Source organism: Tenrec ecaudatus, chromosome 4 (assembly GCF_050624435.1).
Source record: "Tenrec ecaudatus isolate mTenEca1 chromosome 4, mTenEca1.hap1, whole genome shotgun sequence".
NCBI lineage: Eukaryota > Metazoa > Chordata > Mammalia > Afrosoricida > Tenrecidae > Tenrec > Tenrec ecaudatus.
The window spans coordinates 39830498-39851170 of NC_134533.1; the positions used below are offsets into that span (position 1 = coordinate 39830498).

Here is a 20673-nt window from a genome sequence, read left to right on the forward strand (position 1 = left end):
AAGAGGTTTTGTGGAATAGATTTACCCAAGGCAATATGTCTTTTGATTTCTTGACTGTTGCTTCCATGAGCAATTATTGTGGATCCAAGATAAGAAAAATCCTTGACGACATCAATCTTTTCTCCATTTATCATTATGCTACCTATTGGTCCAATTGTAAGGATTTAAGACTTTAAGGTAGTTGTTAGACTTTAAGGCAGCTGTTGTTTCTCTGTACTTTATGATGGAATCTACTTGCTTTACAAATTAGTATGCTTAAGAGGCTTGAGTTCTTTTGAGAGCCCAACTCATGGGCTCCCCCGATCTACAGTCTATTTCTTCACTTATACTTAGAAATTTCTTCATCTACTAAATAATGTAATAATCCCTACAGTTGAGCTATTTCAAAGAAGTAATAATTTTCTATGCTTTTTTATTTGGCAAACAACATAGGGTTGTTAGACAGTTCTACTTCATTAATTTTAGTTTTTGAATCCAGGAAGTCAAAACCAAAAGACACCTTCAGAGATAGAAATGCCCTGTCTACCAATTTGGGCTCTTTACATGCTACTTGTAATACAAAAGCAAAGAGAACTGCTGGTACATGGAGTAAGGGATGGACTGCATCTATGGCAGAAGTTTGAGGTTCATACTCTGTGGGAGGAAGATGAGGCTGCCTGCTCCTCTAAAGAGTCATAGTTCTCGGAAACCCCACTGAAGTCACGAAGAGTCGGAATCAACACAATGGCAGTGGGCTTGAATACAAAAGACACTATCCCAACAGCTCTCTTTTTCTTAATTGTTTATTAGGGGCTCATACAACTCTTATCAAAATCCACACATACATCATTGTGTAAAGCACATTTGTGTGCATTCAGTGCCCTCATCATTCTCAAAACATTTGCTCTCCACCTAAGTCCCTGGATTCAGCTCCTCATTTTTTCCCTTTCCTCCCTGCTCCCCCCCCCTCATGAACCCTTGATAATTTATAAATTATTTTGTCATAGCTTTCCCTGCCCAATGTCCCAGAGAGAGAAGGTTACAGGTAGATCCCTGTAATCGGTTCCCCCTTTCCAGCCCACCCTCCCCACACCCTCGCACTATCGCCACTCTCACCACTGGTCTTGAAGGGATCATCCGCCCTGGATTCCTGTGTTTCCAGTTCCTATCTGTACCAGTGTACATCCTCTGATCTAGCCACAGACTTGCAAGATAGAATTGGGATCATTATAGTTGGGGGGGAGGGGCGGGTAAGGGAAAGGAAGCATTTAGCAACTAGAGGAAAGTTGTATATTTCATCGTTGCTACATCACACCCTGACTGGTTTGTCTCCTCCCCGAGACCCTTCTGTAAGAGGATGTCCAGTGGCCAACAAATGGGCTTTGGGTCTCCACTCCGCACTCCCCATCTCATCCACTGTGATAAGAGTTTTTGTTCTGATGACGCCTGGTACCTGATCCCTTCAACAACTTGTGATCACCCAGGCTGGTATGCTTCTTCCATGTGGGCTTTGCTGCTTCTGAGCTAGATGGCCGCTTGTTTATCTTCAAGCCTTTAAGACCCCAGACGCTATATCTTTTGATTGTGGGGCACCATCAGCTTCTTCGCCACATTTGCTTATGTACCAATTTGTCTTCAGCGATCATATCAGGGAGATGAGCACACAATGATATGATATTTTGTTCTTTGATGCCTGATAACTGATCCCTTAGGCACCTCGTGATCACACAGGTTGGTGTGCTTTTTCCATGTGGGATTTGCTGCTTCTGAGCTAGGTGGCCGCTTGTTTACCTTCAAGCCTTTAAGACCCCAGACACTATATCATTTCATAGCCGGGTACCATGAGTTTTCTTCACCACATTTAGTTATTCACCTGCTTTGTCTTCAACGGTTGTGTCAGGAAGGTGAGCATCATAGAATGCCCATTTAATAGAAGAAAGTATTCTTGCATTGAGGGAGTACTTCAGTGGAGACCCAATGTCCATCTGCTACCTTAATACTAAACCTATAAATATATGCACAAAAATAGATTTCCCCTTCCTCATACATAAATTTATTTGCATATGCACATGCCTTTTTTTAGACCTCTATAAATGCCCTTTACCTCCTAGCTCTTTCATCTATTTCCTTTGACTTTCCTTTTGTCCCACTATCATGATCTGTCCCCACCTGGGTTTCAGCAATACCTCTTCATTACATTACCCATGATCATGCCCTACCAAGTCTCCTACACCCTCCTGATCACCGATTTGGATTACTTTTTGTTCCCTTGTCCCTGGGTTTGTTAACACCACTACCTTTCCCCCAACCCACTCCTCTCCCATGTTCCCCCGGAAATGTTGGTCCCTTTGTTTTCTCCTCCCGATTTTTCATCTAGTCTGTCTTATTTAGACAGACCTGCGGAGATAATAACATGCACAAAAACAAGACAGAGGAAAACCAAGCAACTATACAACAAAACATCAACAACAAACCAATGACAAAAAACAACAAGAAAGAAAAGCTTGTAGTTAGTTCAAAGGCTGTTTGTTGGCCTTTAGGAGTGTTTTCCAGTCCAGTCTGTTGGGGCACCACGCCCTGGCCCCAAAGTCCACCTTCAGCATTCCCTGGGGACCTCGCCGCTCCGTTCCCTTGCTGTTCTGTTGCACCCCTTAGCGCTTTGCCTCGGTGTGGCAGGATCAGAGCGGGCACAATTCCCACACTGTGTCTCTGTGTGGTCCCAACAGGCTCTTCTACAAATGTCTTCATACTGCTCACTCAAGGTTATGTCAAAGCTGTGGAAAATCTTGGTTGTCTCAAGGTGCATCTCAATATAAATAGTATAATTATAGAAATTGTTTCAAATAAATATTTATAATAAGTTTTAAAGAAATTTAGAGAGTTAAGTTGAATGATATACTAATAACTAGTTACTAATGATAAATTATAAAAGGCAAGAGGAATTGTCTTTTATCTTTTATATTCATCTGAGATTTATTAGTTAACTCTAGGCCTCCTTCTAAGACATTCCTTTTTATATTTTTGCTGTAACATTATTTGGAGCTTAAAAAATATTGTATGGCTAACTAAATATTGTCTACTAAATCAGGTTCCCAAACCTTTCCTGGTCTGCATCGATCTTCATGATGCTCCTCCGTTCTATCTTCACTTTTGACTTCTCAGCCTTCTCCTTCCTGGTCCTCTCTGTTTCCTATCCTACAGTCAGTTCTCATAAATTCTGTCCCATAACAGGTTTTCACATTAGGATGCCTATGCCAGGCCTCATGTTGTTCTTTGCCTAGATGGCTCTCAACCTTCCTACTGCTACAACCCTTTCATACAGTTCCTCAGGTGGTGGTGACCCCCCCAACCATAAAATCATTTTCGTTGCTACTTCATCACTGTCATTTTGCTGCTCTTATGAATCAGGCAACCCCAGTGAAAGGGTTGTTTGACTTCCAAAGGGGTCGTGAACCACAACTTGAGACTCTCTGGCCTAGACCACGAGCCCATCAGTACTACCACTATCATTGCCATGCTTGTCTATTCATCTCTATCCCTAAGGCCTTCCTCAATGTCTCCTTTCAGGAAGTCATCTCAGGTTCTCCAGAGAGAATTCATCTCTCACCATTTTGTGTCCTCCAGGCGGCTGTCATCCTTTGACAGTTGTTCTTGGGGTTGGCTTCTTTTTTCTGCGTAAGCATTGGTTTTGTTTTCTCCACTGTGTTGAGGGTTATTTGGGAGCAGACATTGTCTTTTTGGTGCTACCACAAATGTAGTGCAAGTGCATAATATCCCCAAGCTGTAAATTAGTAATGCTCTCTCTTAAGGCTCACTACTTTCCATTGAGGAGCCCTGGTGATGTAGCGGTTACTCATTGGGTTTGACCCACAAGATCAATAGTTTGAAACCACCAGCCGCCCCCTAGGAGAAAGACAGGGTTTTCTATTTCCCTAAAGAGTTACAGTCTTGGAAACTCACAGGGGGCAATTCTACCCCGTCTTAGCGGGTCGCTATAAGTCGACATTGACTTGACGGCAGTGATGTGGTGGGTTTTGTTTCTGTGCTTATTTGCACTATATTTTGTGTGTATGCGTGCATTTTAGCCAAGTCAATGTGCTCGTTAGCTGTTTTCTGGACTGTGATCAAAGCGTTCGATTATTTTGCCCAGGTCGTTTCTCTGCCTGGAACTCACCCTTCCTTTTGTCTGTCACTGTGTCACTGTGCTAGGCATGAGGTTTTCTTTCCATACGTCCTTGCTGTCCTTCCCATCACTGTGACCCTGTCTGATTGTGGTCATTTTTGTGAAGTCATTTTTTACCTCAACCCCAACTCCAAAACAAATAGAATTTTTCTGACCTTGTTTTCTTCTTGTTGGGCCAGGACAGCGATATTGAACTTGATGGTACTCCTCATGGAACTTTTTCCCCATGGCTGCAATTCAACATGAGGTCCAGCCTGAGCACTTTTCAGGGTACCTTGGGGTAGGTGGCAGAATGAGCGGCTCCATTAGGAATGCTGAACTTAGCTCATGAAGACTCTGGGAGATTCAGGATGCTTTTCTGTAGAAAATAAAGAGCTTTGGGATAGATTTGAGCAGAGGAAAGATCAGAGTTGATCCTTGTGTTAGGAAGTGAACCCAGGAGGTCCTTGCCTTATCCTTCTTGCTCCATTAAAAATTCCTCAAGAGCAGAAGTTATCCTGCACCTTCTTGTTTCTGTGGCAGTCTCTAGATGTTCAGTTACCTCTCATTAGGTAAGTAGTTCAGTCACCAGAGGTCAGCTCAAACCTGAAACTTAAAAAAATGATAGCACCAAAATATGGGAGAAAGGACTTGAAAGGAAGATCTCTCTTTGATTTCATGCCAAAAGAGAGTGCTACAAGGACAACCCATTTCCACATAGAAAATTAGGGAGTGACAATTCAATTATCAAGTAATTAGTAACTGGTTCTAATGATTTAGTGAAAAAGGAAAAATCTGCTCATCTTAAATGAATATTTGTATGCAATTGTGATTTGTGAAGAAAAAGTTGTTTTGAATCACATGTCATCCAACCAACCTAGTAATGCAACAAAGTCAAGACTTGATAAACTGATTAGCAAAGTGAGGCTTTCAGAGAAACATGGCTCTCCCTCAGCTTTGAAACCTCTAAAATCCTCTCTGCAAATGTCTCCAATGATATACAGAGCCGTGGCCAGTGCATTGGGAATGGTAATTGAATAACCCGAAAGGGTCCACTTTTAAACATACGCTTGGGCAGAGGTGACAGAGATCTACAGACATTGTGTTGTGGAAGCTTGCTGCTCACTGTGGAAAAGAACACACTAAGAGGATTACAACAGGGCGGGGTGGGGAGTGGGGATCAGGGAGGGAAGGCAGAAGCCGGTATTCTCGATGCATGTGTTTTAAAATTGGCTTGGGATAGAGATATCAGTGCCCAGCCCCTGACTGTTCTTTTAAATCTCTATTGACAAGTAAAACCTTTCCTACAGAGAAAAATTTGGAGCATATAATCCCCGTTAGTAATGTGGAAGATGGCTATAACCCTGGCAATTATAACCTGTTGCTCTTTTATCCATTAAAAAAAAGGATTTAGCGACAACTACAAATGGACACTTTGGTGAAACCATCTTTCAACAGCTCTATTGCTGTTTAAATTGGCAAGCTTTGTATTTGAATTGAGCTTGAGGACATAACATTGTTGGTTTTCCCTGGAATGGAGGAATTTAGATTTCATGATAGTTAACATAAAACAAAGGATGTTCCTAAGAAAAATAACTGAGGAATACCTAGTTATGGAAAAATATAGCAGAAAAGTGTGCTAGTGTTTGGCAGCTTGTATAGTCTACCAAAATTACACAAAAACTTAATGTGATTTCAGCTGTCTAGCACGTGCTTTGCAAATATCAGCAGAATATTAGTGACAACTGTGTAATGTGTGTGTGTGTGTGTGTGTGTGTGTGTGTGTGTGTCTTCAAGTTGGAACTTTAGAACCACAGCGTGCCTCTTAAAGCCCCTCATGAATCCACCAGTCTGGGATGCTGGTAGACACCTTTTTCTGTGTGCTGCAAAGGAGGCTGGGAATGGGAAACCATCTCTACTTTGCTATATCTTTGAACAGCGAGTCATTAAGAAGAAAGCTGTTCTAGATATCATGTGCATACTGAAATGAAGATCAATTTTTAGTTTTAATTTTCAACTAATTGGTATTACAACAGGAGACATAAATTAAAAAACCCAACCCCATCCTTCCTCTTTAGATGAATAATTAGTTAGAAACCATTTGAAAATTGCACCCCCAGCTCTTAAATGCCTTACCTTGTTTGGGTGCCTAAGTATGTCCTCTCTGGTATCTTCCACCTCCAGGTGTTCCCAGCTCCTTTTTTTAAATAGAGATGGATAGATTGATCAGCTATAGTTTAGGGAAAGGGAAAAATAAGAAGGAAATATCAGGGGAATGAGGAAAGAGAGTCTTATAACATCTTTTATTCCGTGGATTTTCATTTGTAGAAAATCTAATGCTTATTATTTAGCTTGCCCCAGAAATCATTATCAAAGGTAAAAAATCTTATAAGAGGCCCACATAATAAGCAATTTGTACAGAATAAAGTTGTAGTCTATGAAATTCCCCTTTCCTGAAAAAGATTGTTATCCTGTATTTTTTCCTCAACAACTCTGTAAACAAAACAGAAACTAAAACAAAACCCCCTTGAATTTTTCTTTCATTTATTTTTAGTTTGTGTAAAAGAATGTTGAAAGCAGGCTATTCCACATTCATACACAAGATAGGGAAAATAAGCAAATTATTTTAACTCTGCTATGATGCATACACATCATTTGTCTAACTGTTTTCTACATCAGCATAGTTCATACAGACAAGCTAAGTTATAATGGTTATTTAAATGAAGATATATATTCAAAAGAGTTAAAATGACGCCTCTTTAAAACTTAAAAGACATTCCAATGACATATAAAGTGGCATCCACATGTATGATGAATGCTGTTTTATGTCTGTGTCCACATACAAGAAATAGTATTTTGAAGGCTGCTATCGCTTATTTTTCTGAATCACAACATTAACAATTTCTGTCTTCTCCATGCTCATAAATGTTTGGTCTAAGGCTTAACGATCAGGTTTAAGTACAAAGAAAAATGAAGATGAAGTCGCCGCAGAGAGATTGAATGGCCACTGTCACTTGTAAGCATCTCAGAGCCTCACATTTGGCAGGGACGTTCTGCTGCTTCTTTTTTAATGACACCAAATGAAGCTGAGCGAGCGGGCCTGGCGGTGTCTGCTCCCCGAGAATCACTTGGGAACTGTCCAGCAAACTATCTCGTAAAGAACAGCATGGTGTTAATACTGGGTGCCAACCCAAGACAGACACAAAGGACCCCTTCACTCTTCACCAATAAGCCAACTGTTAAAAGATTAAAACATGTTGTGGAGATAACAAGAATTTAGGGGCTGGCAGCAGGTGTTGTACAAAGAAGCAGTTGGCAGTACAGTTCTTCTGTCTGACTGATTCCAGTCAAAACAATCTCCTGCCCAGTTGCAGGGGGAGGTTGGAGTGTGGTGGCAACTTGGAGTTAGGAGGTTGAGTAAGAGGGGCTACTTTAAATGTTGAGTCCTGTGGAGGATGGATTAGTGGGATATGGTTTCTCTTTGTTCAGGGACTCGGGGAGTCCCCTCCAGAAAGCAGCCACTCCTGGCTAACTGTGGAATCCACAATCAAACAGCTGTAAGTCAAATCTGCTTATGTTGTGGGGTTGCTGTACTTTGCAAATTTTACTCCCACAGATAGGAGTCATTCTTTTCTCTTTTGAAATGACTGCACATCATCCATTGTAGATTAATCACCTATTATATTAGTTGTGCCCTTACATTATGCCCTGGTTGCATTTGTAAAGTGTTAATCATTATTTAATTTCTATATTTTAAAAAACCATTTGCTATTGAATAAAAGTCTAGTATCCCCACATATAGAGATGGGACTTTTTTTTTTATTAGAAAATTCATGACTATGGAAGCAGTATTATTTACTGGATTTGCAGCAAAAATTGGCATTTTCCCATAGTCTCATATAAATTAATATTGGTACTTAAAAACTTAGCATGATTACCACACAACAATTATCAGTGTTAGGAGACAAATCTTATTAAATATTAAAGAGTAAATTTCTACCGGTGATGCTAATTCTCCAGTCAGGCCTGTATGAGAAAAGCTGGAAGATGCAAGATCTCTTTGATTTACGTAATCTGATGATGCACCTGAGTTGGAGGCATGCAATGTCCCCCCATCAGCTCCCTCCTGTCCATCCCCATAGCTACCCCTAATCTCATCTCATAGAGTGCTCCACACTTAAGAGATTGCATGGACTCCCTACTGTTTTCCCTGCTTTTGATGTGTTTCCCCTTCTAGAGTAACCTTACTAAAAACTGCTATAATCCAGCCCCTCCCCACTTAAAAGCTTTCACTGGTTCCCTACTGTGCACCCAACTGTCTGGTCTTACACTTGAAACCTTCCACAGATTGGCCAAACGTACCCTCTGAGCCTACCCACAGATCCTAAGACACATTGATGATACCTTTTTATCCTTCATGGATCCTGTCAGACTGTCTCCATCCTTCAAGGCCTTGTTTCGATGGCATCCCTTTCACCCTGCTCCACTTTTTGCTTGGCCCTGCTGAAATGATACTGCATGATACAAATGATTATTTGCCAACATCTATTTATTCCCTCACATGGTGCTTAGGGTGACATTGTGTGTGTTGTAAATCTATTTAGGGCAGGAAAATGCATCACACCTCACGGTCTAGGGATTGCACATCCCAGTTGGTGCTCCAGACTATTGAGTAAACAGTGATGAGAGTTAGCATCTGAAAGAAGACTGGCTCAATCAGAAACCTTTCTTAGATAAAACTGTGTATTTCTCCTCGCGGTACAGGTGGATCCCAACATTGTTCTGTGTGCCTCGGTTGCCATGGGAAAGTGGAGTTCCTCGAGCAGGGGTGTGAAAATTGGGAGTCAGATGGCACCCTCAGCCCTGGGTTCGGCAGCCAGCAGGTGGCTGATCACGAAGGTACCCTAAAGTATCTTTTGTGGGGTGGCTTCTTCTTGTTCACTTGCTCTCAGGGCTGCCCCAGGTGTACACACGGAAGTGTGATAAATGATCGACTGCTAAGAATGTTGCTTCGCTGCTCTTGATACTGTCTGGCCCAGGGGACGTCTGTGGTCCCCCAGTGACCATTCAGACCTGCTGATGAATCCATAGCCCAGAGTGTATTTAAATCCAGTGAAGAACTTACTCATAGTTCACCGCCTCGGCATTTTTCTGGAATGTGTCTGAATGTCACTTATTTCCACTTCATCGTTGTTGCTGAGCTTCATCAGCTCATCGTCACCATATCAACAGCACACAGTGACTTTGCATATTGTCTTTTCAAAGACACAGTAGGAAACAAAACCCCTGGTCATAAAATGTGAGCAGGGCCTCACATATTATAACTGTGCACGAGGGGCTGCAATAGGTATTTTCACATGATGATAGCTACTGGTTCTGATTCTGATTTAAATTGGGGGGGGGGTGTGAAAGTCAACGACCCCAACCTTTCCTCTGACTATTGAACTCTGTGGGGTTTGGTGCCCCACGTTGATGTCTGGAAAGAGAAGGTGTGGTTGGTATCTACTCTTTGCCTCCTCACTGTGTTTCGGGGCCTCTCACCACTGCCATGAAAGCAAAGTCACCCACTCAGATTTGCTCCGACACAATCCCCTGTGAGTCAAAAGAATATAGAACAAATTGAGTAAAAAAACTATCATGAGAGCTTATTTATATCCTACATCAAGACAGATGAGGTTAGATGAGATGTGATTTAAATCTGTTTCCAAACTAGAGACTCTAATAAATCTTAAGCTGTATTATGTCACCTATTTTTCTCTAATAGTAATTAAATATGCTATATCATTAATCATATATTATATGTTACTCATTATATCCATGCCTTATACACACTGCAGTCTCTTTTATATTAGGAAACATTTCAAGTTTGTTTATAATCAGCCCAGTGGCACAGTGGGTTACCAATTGGGCTGCTCACCACAAGGTCAGCAGTTTGAAACCACCAGCTTCTCTGCAGGAGAAAAATGAGGTTTTTTCTGCTCTAGTAAGCCCACCGTTTTTCTAAACCCACAGGGGCAGTTCTACCCTGCCCTATAGGATCACTATAAGTCAGACTTGACCCAGAGGCAGTGGTGATTTATAGCTATAGAGATTGAGGTGAATAAGGGACAGAGGGAAGATTATTGGTCAGTATGATTCAAAACTTAAGCTTTTCCACTATAGTAGAAAACATTGTTTTATTTTTATTTATTTTTATCCTTTTTTGCTTAATACACTTTATTTTATCGATTTATTTATTTTAAGATCATTTTATTGGTGGCTCTTATAACAATCCATACATCAATTATATCGAGCATATTTCTACATGTGTTGCCATCATTATTTTCTAAACATTTACTTTCTATTTGGGCCCTTGGTATCAGCTTCTCTTTTTACTCCTTAGGAACAGAAATGAGAATAGTGATATCAGAAGGGTAGGGGGAAGGTGGGGGGAGGAGAGGGGAAGAAATCACAGGGGAAGGGAGATAGCAGTCAGTGTAAGATATGAAAATAAGAATCATAATTTATCAAAGGGTCACCAGGGTGGGAGGGGGGAGGGAGGGTGAAAACATTGTTTTATATTGAACCATCTACAAGCATGATAAAGTGTTTCAGTCTTAGCACTTCCACTGCAGGTGATGCCAGACAAGCCACACTCCCTGGCTGGGCCTGAGTTTCTCATCTGGAAGAACTGGCAAGAGTTGGGGCACTTGACATCAAAGGGCCTTTCTTAGAGCTCTGATTCGGTCGGTCATTCCATGGCATCTGTCCATGGAATTTCAGAGATGCTTAGCGAAAGGAGTATGGCTTTAGGGATTAGATAGATTCGGATTGGAGTCTCATTTCAGTTTCATGTGAACTTGGGAAAGGCACTTAGCTGTACCAGGCCATTGTTTCCTTCTCTGTAAACACCACCAGTCACACTAGCCCATGGAGGGTGTTCTGAGGCTGTGAATCTTTCATGGGAGCAGGCACCTTCCTGGTTCTCCAGCAGAGTGGCTGGTGGTTTGAGCCACCGATCTTGTGGGGAGCAATCCAGAGCTGACCCGTCAGCACCGCCAGGCCTCCTTTGTAATAAACCTGTAAGACACGGAGGCTTCTTTCCTGGTGGGTGTCAACCTCGTTAAAATAGTGCGTGTGTGACTCACCCAATAAGAAAATGCTATTCATAGAATATTCCTAATCAAATTCCTAGCTAGGAAAGCCTAGCTTTTAAAACAAAAGCAATTCATAAAAACACCTTACAATGTTTAACCTCTAGTATTTAAACCCAGAGTAAAAACCTTTACATTGATGCAAAGGTTCTGGATTTGTTCCAATCTTTCCAGCTCACTGCACTTTCCCCACCGTGCATACATATTGCCAGTGGGCTGCGTAGATGTAACTATAGTAAGGGACACGTGACAGACCCCAAATCACTGCACTGTGAAATCTGCATGGGGAAAGGGGACAAATGAAGATAACAGGTCTGTTTTATTTGGCGCTGAACTGTAAAATGCCACCCTTGTTGGACAGAAGATCCTGCTTCAGAGCAGGGCTCGCTGCCTGCTAAGCTGTGGGTCCTTTCTCACTTTCGGCAACTGTTAATATCCGGGGTTATCCAGGCACAACGACCTCAGTTTTTGTGACACGTTGTTGATTTTTTTGGTTCTTTTAACTTATTTAGACCTTTCTCTCCACTCCCCCTTCCCCACCCCCCACCCCCGCCTTCATTGGAAGACTGGAATGATCCTGAGTCGAGCTATAACTCAAGGCTGTCTGGCTAGTGGTCACCCAATCAGAGTCAAGGCTGCTGAAGGAACTTCCCATGAAGGCTATAAACTAATCCTACAGAAAAGGTAATGCTTACAAGCCACTGTCATCTTTTTACCCAGGGCGGTGGTGACAGAAATGCCACCAGAGAGTGACTTTAATGAACATGATTGCCTTCTCTCACACCCGATGAGATGGCTGTTGTACTTAGGTACCATCAGGCCGGTTCCTGGCCACCCTCTGCCCAGGAGAAGGAACCACTTTGTAGTCCTGAGCCATCTTCATGGCAGCTATGTGGAACCCGCTGTCGGAGCCACGGTGTCAATCCAGCTCACTGAGCACCTTTCCCCTTTTATTTATTTTTAATCATTTTATTGGGGGTTCATACAACTCCGACCACAATCCATGCATACATCAGTTATATAAGGCACATTTGTACATTTGTTGCCATCATCATTCTCAAAACATTTGCTCTCCACATCAGCTCCTCATTGTTCCCCCTCCCTCTCCCTTCCTCCCTCATTCATGAACCCTTGATAGTTTATAAATTATTATCTTGTCATACCTTACACTGTACAAAGTCTCCCTTTATCCACTTTTCTGTTGTCTGGCCCCCAGGGAGGGGGTTATATGTAGATCCTTGTAATCGGTTCCCTCTTTCCACCCCACCCTCCCACCACCCTCCCGGTATCGCCACTCTCACCACTGGTCCTGGAGGGATCATCTGCCTTGGATTCCCTGTATTTCCAGCTCCTATCTGTACCAATGATCTAGCTGGATTTGTAAAGTAGAATTGGAATCATGATAGTGGTGGTTGGAGGTAGGAGAGGGAGAAGCTTTTAGGAACTAGAGGAAAGTTGTTTGTTTCATCAGTGTTACACTGCACCCTGACTGGCTCGTCTCCTCCCCACGGCCCTTCTGTAAGGGGGTGTCCAGTTGCCTACAGATGGGCTTTGGGTCCCCACTCTGCACTCCTCCTCATTCACAATGATATGATTCACCCTGACATGATTATTTTATTCTTCAATGCCTGATACCTCATCCTTTCGACACCTCGTGATCACACAGGCTGGTGTGCTTTCTTCCATGTAGGCTTTGTTGCTTCTCAGAGCATCTTCCCCCTTAAAATTTTTTTTTGTGAAGAAGTTAGAAATCTGAATTTAGGGTGCCAGATCTAGGGGAATGCTGTCTCTGTCAGTGCTAAGAGAAAGTCCTGTCTCCTTGTGACATATTTGGGCCCAGCTTTCTTTGAGGAGATCCAGAGATCTCGGTATCAGTCTTCCTCTGGGTGTAGGAGGCTTTCAGCACAGGAACCCTGCGCCCAAAGGATGTCTTCTGTTCCCAGCTTTTTGTTTCTTGATGGTACTGAAGCCCCTCTCTGGCTCTGCTCACTTCTCTTTCATCTTACTGTTTGTAAGATAAAAGATGATGGAGACCATACCCCAGGGAACTTATCGTCAGATCAAGAGTGTGACGTGAGTAAGGGCATTGCCTTCAACAGTTGGCTAAATTACATCATATATAACCGCCAAACCATGCGAACCATGATCCTGTCAAATGGACACATGTTTCTGTGGGACACAACGACACCCACAGGAGACAGTATATGCTAATTCTGAGATTTCTGAGCAATTAAGTGATGATGCTTTCTAGATTAGATGTGGCATTCATTAGAAGTCTACATTTATGTATGCAGTGTCATTTTTAAAACTAAAATGAGCCTGAAAATACTGCATTGGTAGTTTTCTTATTTAAAAAATGAAATATTGGCTTCAACATATGCCTGTGCTGTAGCTAGATTCCTGTTTACTCTATAATTTTAAAGACTCATTCCTTTATTTCTATTTTGATTTCTAATTATATTTTTTAGTTCTTTGTATTTTCCAAACTTTTTCTCTATCTTCCAAATATCAAATATTGAACTATGAAAGAAAATCCAGAGAGACAGATTATTGTTGGCTTTCAAAGCATCTCAAGTACCCTTTCAACTTATTGTGTCTGACTTGGAAAGACAAAAATAAGAAATAAATTATTTTTCAGTTTAGCAGTGGGTAATAATGGTTATATCTAACTATCTGCTAACATTGTTTGCTGGAGGCTTACTTTCTCTTTGCTCCTCTGACTTTGGATTGCAACCAAGGTTTTCCAAAAAGAGTCTTCAGGTCAGAGAAAGCCATTGCTCAACTCTTTTTGCCTGGCTGGGCAGCAGGGTATACTTACTCCTGAACCCAGAACTGCTTCCTAGAAGAAAGGCTGTAGATATCAGAGAAACAAATCAGGCCAAAAACATGGAAGGACAAGTTGCTGTGATAACTAAAAAGCACAATGTCTACCCTGCATCAGAATATGCATACTGGTTACCAACACAGGCACAGAGTCAAATTCCCAGGTGAATATCCTGACTACACCATAAACTCTAATAAAAATTTAAATTAAAAATACCACTTATAATATCATCAAAAGTATGAAATAGTTAGGGACAGATCTAAAAATATTGTCAAGACCTATTCATTAAAAAGTACAAAACATTGCTCAGGAACACGAAAGACTTAAATAAATAAACAGATATTCCATGTTCATGGATTGGAAAACCCATTCTTAGTATGAAGTACATTTTGTCCACATTGATCTAAAATATAACAGGTTCAATTAAAATCCAAGAAGGTTGTTTTATAAATGATTTTTATTTTAGGAATTGTCAATCTGATTTTAAAGTTGATATACAATTGCAAAGGACCTAGAGTAGGTAAAACAGCTTTGAAAATAAAATGTTGGAGCACTCATTTTAGATGCACTCAAAACTTGCTATAAATCCCCAGTAATGGTACAGTCATCAAGGTAGACTCTTAGGATCTATGTAATTGAAAAAAACCCCAAACATTTAGAAATATACTAACACACACACATTTATCAATTGCTTTTTGACCAAGTGTAAAGGAAAATGAATGGAGGGATATTCTTTATAATTGGATGCTTATGTAAAAAAGCCAAACTTTCTCATATTGTATAAAAAATTAACTTAAAATGGGTCATAAACCCCAAATATAAATATTTTGGATAAAAACAAGAAAAAATTGTTGTAACTTTGGGTTAGAGAAAGATTTCTTAAATAAGATACCAGTAGCATGATTCATAAACTTCTATATTTATAAACTACTCAAATTGAGAATTTCTACTCCTAAAATGAATTTCTCACAGGCTAAAAATAAGCCACACATTTAGATAGATAATTCACCACAAAGAATGTACAGATGTCTCTTGGATAAATGGTTAACCTCATTTCTTAGGCTAATGGAAAATAAACCCAAAATGAACTATATATCTGTTTTAATATTTAGCAATAAAAGCCACCATCTGTGCCTGAGAGTAACATACACTTCCTATTTTAAAGTCCTCCTTGCTTTATTAAGGTATGCATTCATCTGGTAGGCCTGGTTCCACCACTCTCAATGACTATTATTGAAAGTTTTGCCTCATCACCAACCCCATTGTTGTGTAAATAGTGTTCAGTCACTTAAGAATGTAACCTGTACAAGTCAGTAATTCACATATCGCAGTTTGTAGCCAGCACATACTTGTATAATCTCTTTTTCTCACTGTATTTTAAATTCTATGCCATTGATTAAACTGATCACACTGTCAATGAAAGGACCCAACGTCACCTAATAGCAACAGCAGCAGTGACAGAAAGTAGATGAAGGGTGACCTGGAAATAGGGAAGCGAGAGGGCAGCGGGCAGGGGCCACATGAAGCATAAGCAAGTTTTGGGGGTGAATTTAGAGATGATAGATATGTCTAGTATCCTGATTATTATGATGCTGTAGCAGATATTTAATATTTCAAAATTTATTAAATTTTACATTATGAAAATTTTCGGTTTATTGGATGCTAATTCTATTCCAATAAATCTGTCATGTAAAATCTTAAAAAGGCAAGCTAGGAAATAAATTTGGAAAATCAAATGGATGATTAGAGAGCAAGTAAGTTGTTGCTTTAACTGGGGATAATCTGAGAAGGGGTCTCTAAGTAGGAAAGTTGATCAGTGGCCTCATCAAAGTGGGTGGACGTGGGGCGGTGGCAGCTAGGGAAGCACAGAGACTGAAACTAGTGCATCTTCCTACCAGCTCCTCTGCTTTTTGCCTACCGCCTGCTTCCTCTTCTACCCTGGCCAGGATCGTCTAGGAACTGAGTAGGATGGAAGCCACAGACCCAATATACTTGTTCCTCAATAAGACGTCTGAAGTACAGAAAATGATTTTATAAAGCAACAACAAACCATAGCAAATTTAACTTAAAAACTCTACTTATAAGACAGAATTCTATTCAATCTATAAAGGAAGTGATGGAGGAAGGGAGGAAGCGAGATGGATCTTTTTGCAAATAAAGATTATTTGCCTTTTAAAACAATACAATTTGCCATAAATCAACTGCAGCATGCAGGGAGAGTAGCAGAAAACTTGGAAACTAGAGATCTCATCTGCTGTCAAGCTACACTTTATTTTACGGATACCAGCAATGACCAAATTTCTTAGAGCCTACTTCCCTTCTGGGTGTATAATTTAAAATATGTTTATCTCCGTCAAAGCACTTGAGTATCTGTGTGGCTTTCTCTCTCTCTCTCCTTTTGAAAAAAAATAAAACCATGTGACAGCAGCTTCTAGGATAGAACTTTTCCCTTTTCTCCTCAACATTATAATACAATTTTCACAAAAGCTAGGAATCAAGACATAGCCTTTTATAATGCTCAAAACAATAGAACTAGCTCTTAAAGTGGCACCCTGACAGCTCACAAATTATACTATAAACATATCATGCCTCATTAGTTCAGTTATGTCTCATGAGGTGTCACTCATATTATTCTTATTCAATAAAGCAAGTGTTGTACATATTTGCCGTTAATATTCTCTCTGGTCATGACTGGATGGAAGACAAACCAACAAGGTCATTACCAGCGGATCTGAGAAGTCTCAAAATCATCAGAAAGATGCTTGTGGTCAAAAGATATTTTGGACAACTTGTAGATCAACCAGTTGGATATGTTGACTCTGTCCTTTGGTGTAAAACTGAAAACTAATTGCACAGATACAGAGAGAGCGAGTCAGAGGCTAAAACCAATGGCATGCAAGTTTTCTTTGGCCTGTACATAATTACACGAAAAACTTAATTGTGGGTCTATAACAATAGGGACCTTCATGCACAAAATATCTTAGATTTCTTGAAATAAGAAAGCTGAAGAGTAGGCCACACTGGACACGACATGAGACGGGCAGGAGCTGAGTGCCATCCTTTCTCTATGGAAACCCCCGCTCTGCTCTAGCTTGCTTCTTTAAGTTCCATGACCCATCAGGCTCCCAAAGGCGTTTTCATTTGTAACCCTCTCTGCAGACTCCAGTCTGTCAATTTATGGTACTGTGGCCGTGTGTGACCCTGAGAGCTATGCTTTTGGTATTTCAAATACTTACTGGCATGCCTCCCAGGGGACAGGTTTCAGCCAGCCTTCCAGAGCGAGCCAAATGAGAAAGAAAGAGCTGGCGACCTGCTTGTGAAAATTGGCCAATGAAAACCTTAGAGATCACCTGAGCGCTTTGTCTGACTTGCTTGCGGTCCACACTTTAGAAAAGAGTGATCACTGGAAAAGGGCACCATGTTTGGTGAAGTGAAGGACCAGCAAGAGTGAGGGAGACTCAAAGAGAGGGGTGGATACAGAAGCCACAGGGATTGACGGTGAATATGAGGGTAACGCAGGACTGGGCAACATTTTGTGTTTTGTTCTGTTGCACATAAATCACTATGAATTCGAGTTGACTCAATTACAGCTATCTACATCTGTCAGTTTACCCATCCATCCATCCATCCATCTGTCCATCCATCCACCCGTCATTCCTTTAACCTCTCTATCAATCTACATGTAGACTTACTGAACTAATGAGACTACCAAAGATATCTTATCTTCCCACATTTAGACAGAATAATTCTTAAATCAGAATGAGCATAGGACTACATTTTCTATTTTTAAATGATGATCCTTAAAAGAAGTGTCAGATTCTCATGGAACCTTGTCTAATTTTCACTGTCATTCTTAGGTCTATCTTAATTTTTGTTATTGCTTTTGAATTTACTTTTTATTCATTTTATTATTTTTCTTTTTGGAAATGGAGAGAGAACTGGTCCACATTTATCAGAGTAGTTTAAAAGCACTTTTAAGGATGGCAATAAAGACAACCTAACAAGGGTAGCTGTGTAGTGTTAGGTTGCTAGGTACTAGCAGTTATAGTTAATTGGTTCCCATTTCATGGTGACCCCATGTGGGCAGAGAAGAACTGCTTCATAAGGCTTTCAGGACTTTTTGGAAACAGCTAGACCTTCAGACAGCACATCACTAGGTGAGCAGATAGGTTGAAGATTGTGTCTTGGCCAAGTCTTGAAGTTTGAGAGGCTGACAGAGTCAAGTACAGCGATAGCCTTTAGAAAGAACAGAGTGAACGTTGATGCAAATATGTTTAGGTATGCCATGCAGAGAAGAGTTCTTTTCTGCAATGACTTGCACTCTTAAGCAACACACCAAACTGAAAAACAAACAAACAAACAAACTCACTGCCATCGAGTGTATTTAGACTCATGGCCAGCCTATGGGACAGGATAGAACTGCCCTGTGAGTTCCTGAGACTATAACTCTTTACAGAAGTAGAAAGCCTGATGTTTCTCCCAAGAAGCGGCTGGTAGTTTTGAACTCCTGACCTTCTGGTTCCTAGTCAAGTGCAAACTACTTAGCCACTTCCTAGTAACAGACAAACACAGAAATTATAAATATCAATATTCATACAAATTTTCCAATGGTAGATTTCACAGGATGTGGGCTGAGGAGTAAAGCTTTTCACCGTTCTTACTACTACCAGCACCATAGAGAGAAAATCCTTTTCTCTAGTATTTGGTTTGGATCATACTTTGAGTTGGAAGACCCTAGAGTCTAAAAGTTAAGAAAATAGATTTCTGGTCTATGAAGTTTTCTTGAAACTGGACTATATCTAAATACATTTAGATATAGTGAATACTTATTTCAAAGTATGTGTACATATCTCTTATATGTATATATTGATATTTTACATACACACCTATCTATATATATCTATGGATATGCTCAATGGAATGACAATTACAAGTCCCTAGGGTCCTCGATCCCATCACCTGTAAAAGGAGGATGCAAGATTAAATTACCTAAGTAGTTACATGCTCTCGGAAAGGTAGCTTTCTAAGATTTACCCTTTAGTAGTAATAATAATATTTGTGTAGTAGTAGTTATAGAGAGGCCTTTGTGGAACAATGGTTAAATACTCAATAACTGAACAGTCAAATGATGTATTGCATCAATCAAATATCCTGCACAAGGCATTCTAAAGGTTTCGAAGTCCTAATCCATACTGAAGGCTGTAATCCTTGATCTTCATCAGCAAGTGTTTCAAGTCCTTGCTTCAGCAAGGAAGGTTATGCCATGTGCATATTGATTGTAGTTACTAAGCCTTCCTCCAATCTTGTGTTTCATTCTCTTGAGCATCGGGTTGCTATGAATTGGAAGCTACTTGATGGCACCTAGCAACAACAACATGGTGTACCAGAAGAACGAACAAATCTGTGTTGGAAGAAAGAATTGCAGCCAGAATGCACACTTAAAAGGTTTTCTGTGCATATTACACTCCAAAGTGATCCTCTAAATGCACCCATTGTTCTGCTAGCTGCTGTCAAGAAGGACTCTAAGCCATCAACGAGTGATAGACAGCCTAGTCCTGCACCAGACCCAGGGCTGGTTGGAGATCAGGGTTTACAGTGGCTGCTCTTTCCAAAGAACATGGCCAGGTCCTTCTTCCTAATCTATCTCAATCTAGAATATCTGCTGTTCTATGTCACAGCAACAGACAAACCTCCACTGACAGAGGAGTGGTGGCGGTATATGGGGTGCACTGGCTAGGCATGGAATCTGGACCTTCTACGTGGACTGCTAAGAATTCTACCACCCTCTCCCTGGGGGGTGGACAACAGAAAAGTGGGTGAAGGGAGTCATCGGTCAGTGTAAGTAATGAAAAAAGTAATAATAATCTATAAATCATCAAGGGTTCTTGAAGGAGGAAGGTGGGAGAGGGAGGGTGAAAATGAAAAGCTGATACCAAGGGCTCAAGTAGAAAGAAAATGTTTTGAAAATTATGAAGGAAACAAATGTACAAATGTGTGTGACATAATGGATTGATGGATGGATGGATAGATTGTGATCAGAGTTATATGAGCCCCCAATAAAATGATTTTTTTAAAAAAGAATTCTACCACTAGAAAAAAAAAAGAAGTGAGGATGACAAGACTTTACCTCCCCTACTGTGGGCATGTTATCAGGAGAGATTCTAAACTCACTGCCATCAGGTCAATGCCGACACATAGGTAGGTATCCAGCCACCCAATAGGATAGGGTAGAATTGGCCTTATGAGTTTCTAAGACCATAAACTCTTTACAGGAATAGAAAGCCTCATCTTTCTCCCAAGGAGTGGCTGGTGGTTTTGAACTGCTGACTCCACCGATCCCTATGGTCTCATTGCCCTAGTGCAGTGTTTCCCAAAGCTTGGTTCAGAGACTGCACTCATCAAATCCCCTAGAGTTCTCCTTCATAATTAGAATCACTTGCAGTCTCTGTCTGTAGAGCTCCATAGCTTCCGAATAAAAGTATTTGAGGAAAAGCCCCCCCCCCCCCCGAATTCTTGGTCAACATTTTCTAGAAGGCATTGTCTCGAAGGTTCTCTAGATTATCGACCCAGGTCAA

At 40.8% G+C, this 20673-nt stretch overlaps 1 protein-coding gene across 1 annotated transcript in view; it reads left to right on the forward strand.

Annotated features, from left to right (window-relative positions):
• Positions 1 to 20673, forward strand: part of DCDC1 (doublecortin domain containing 1) — a 469848-nt gene that overhangs the window by 245774 nt on the left and 203401 nt on the right. The window contains exons 13-14 of the mRNA XM_075547690.1: positions 8906 to 9040; positions 11840 to 11958. Of these exons, the coding sequence (XP_075403805.1) occupies positions 8906 to 9040; positions 11840 to 11958 (254 nt within the window). The remainder of the gene's footprint in view (positions 1 to 8905; positions 9041 to 11839; positions 11959 to 20673) is intronic.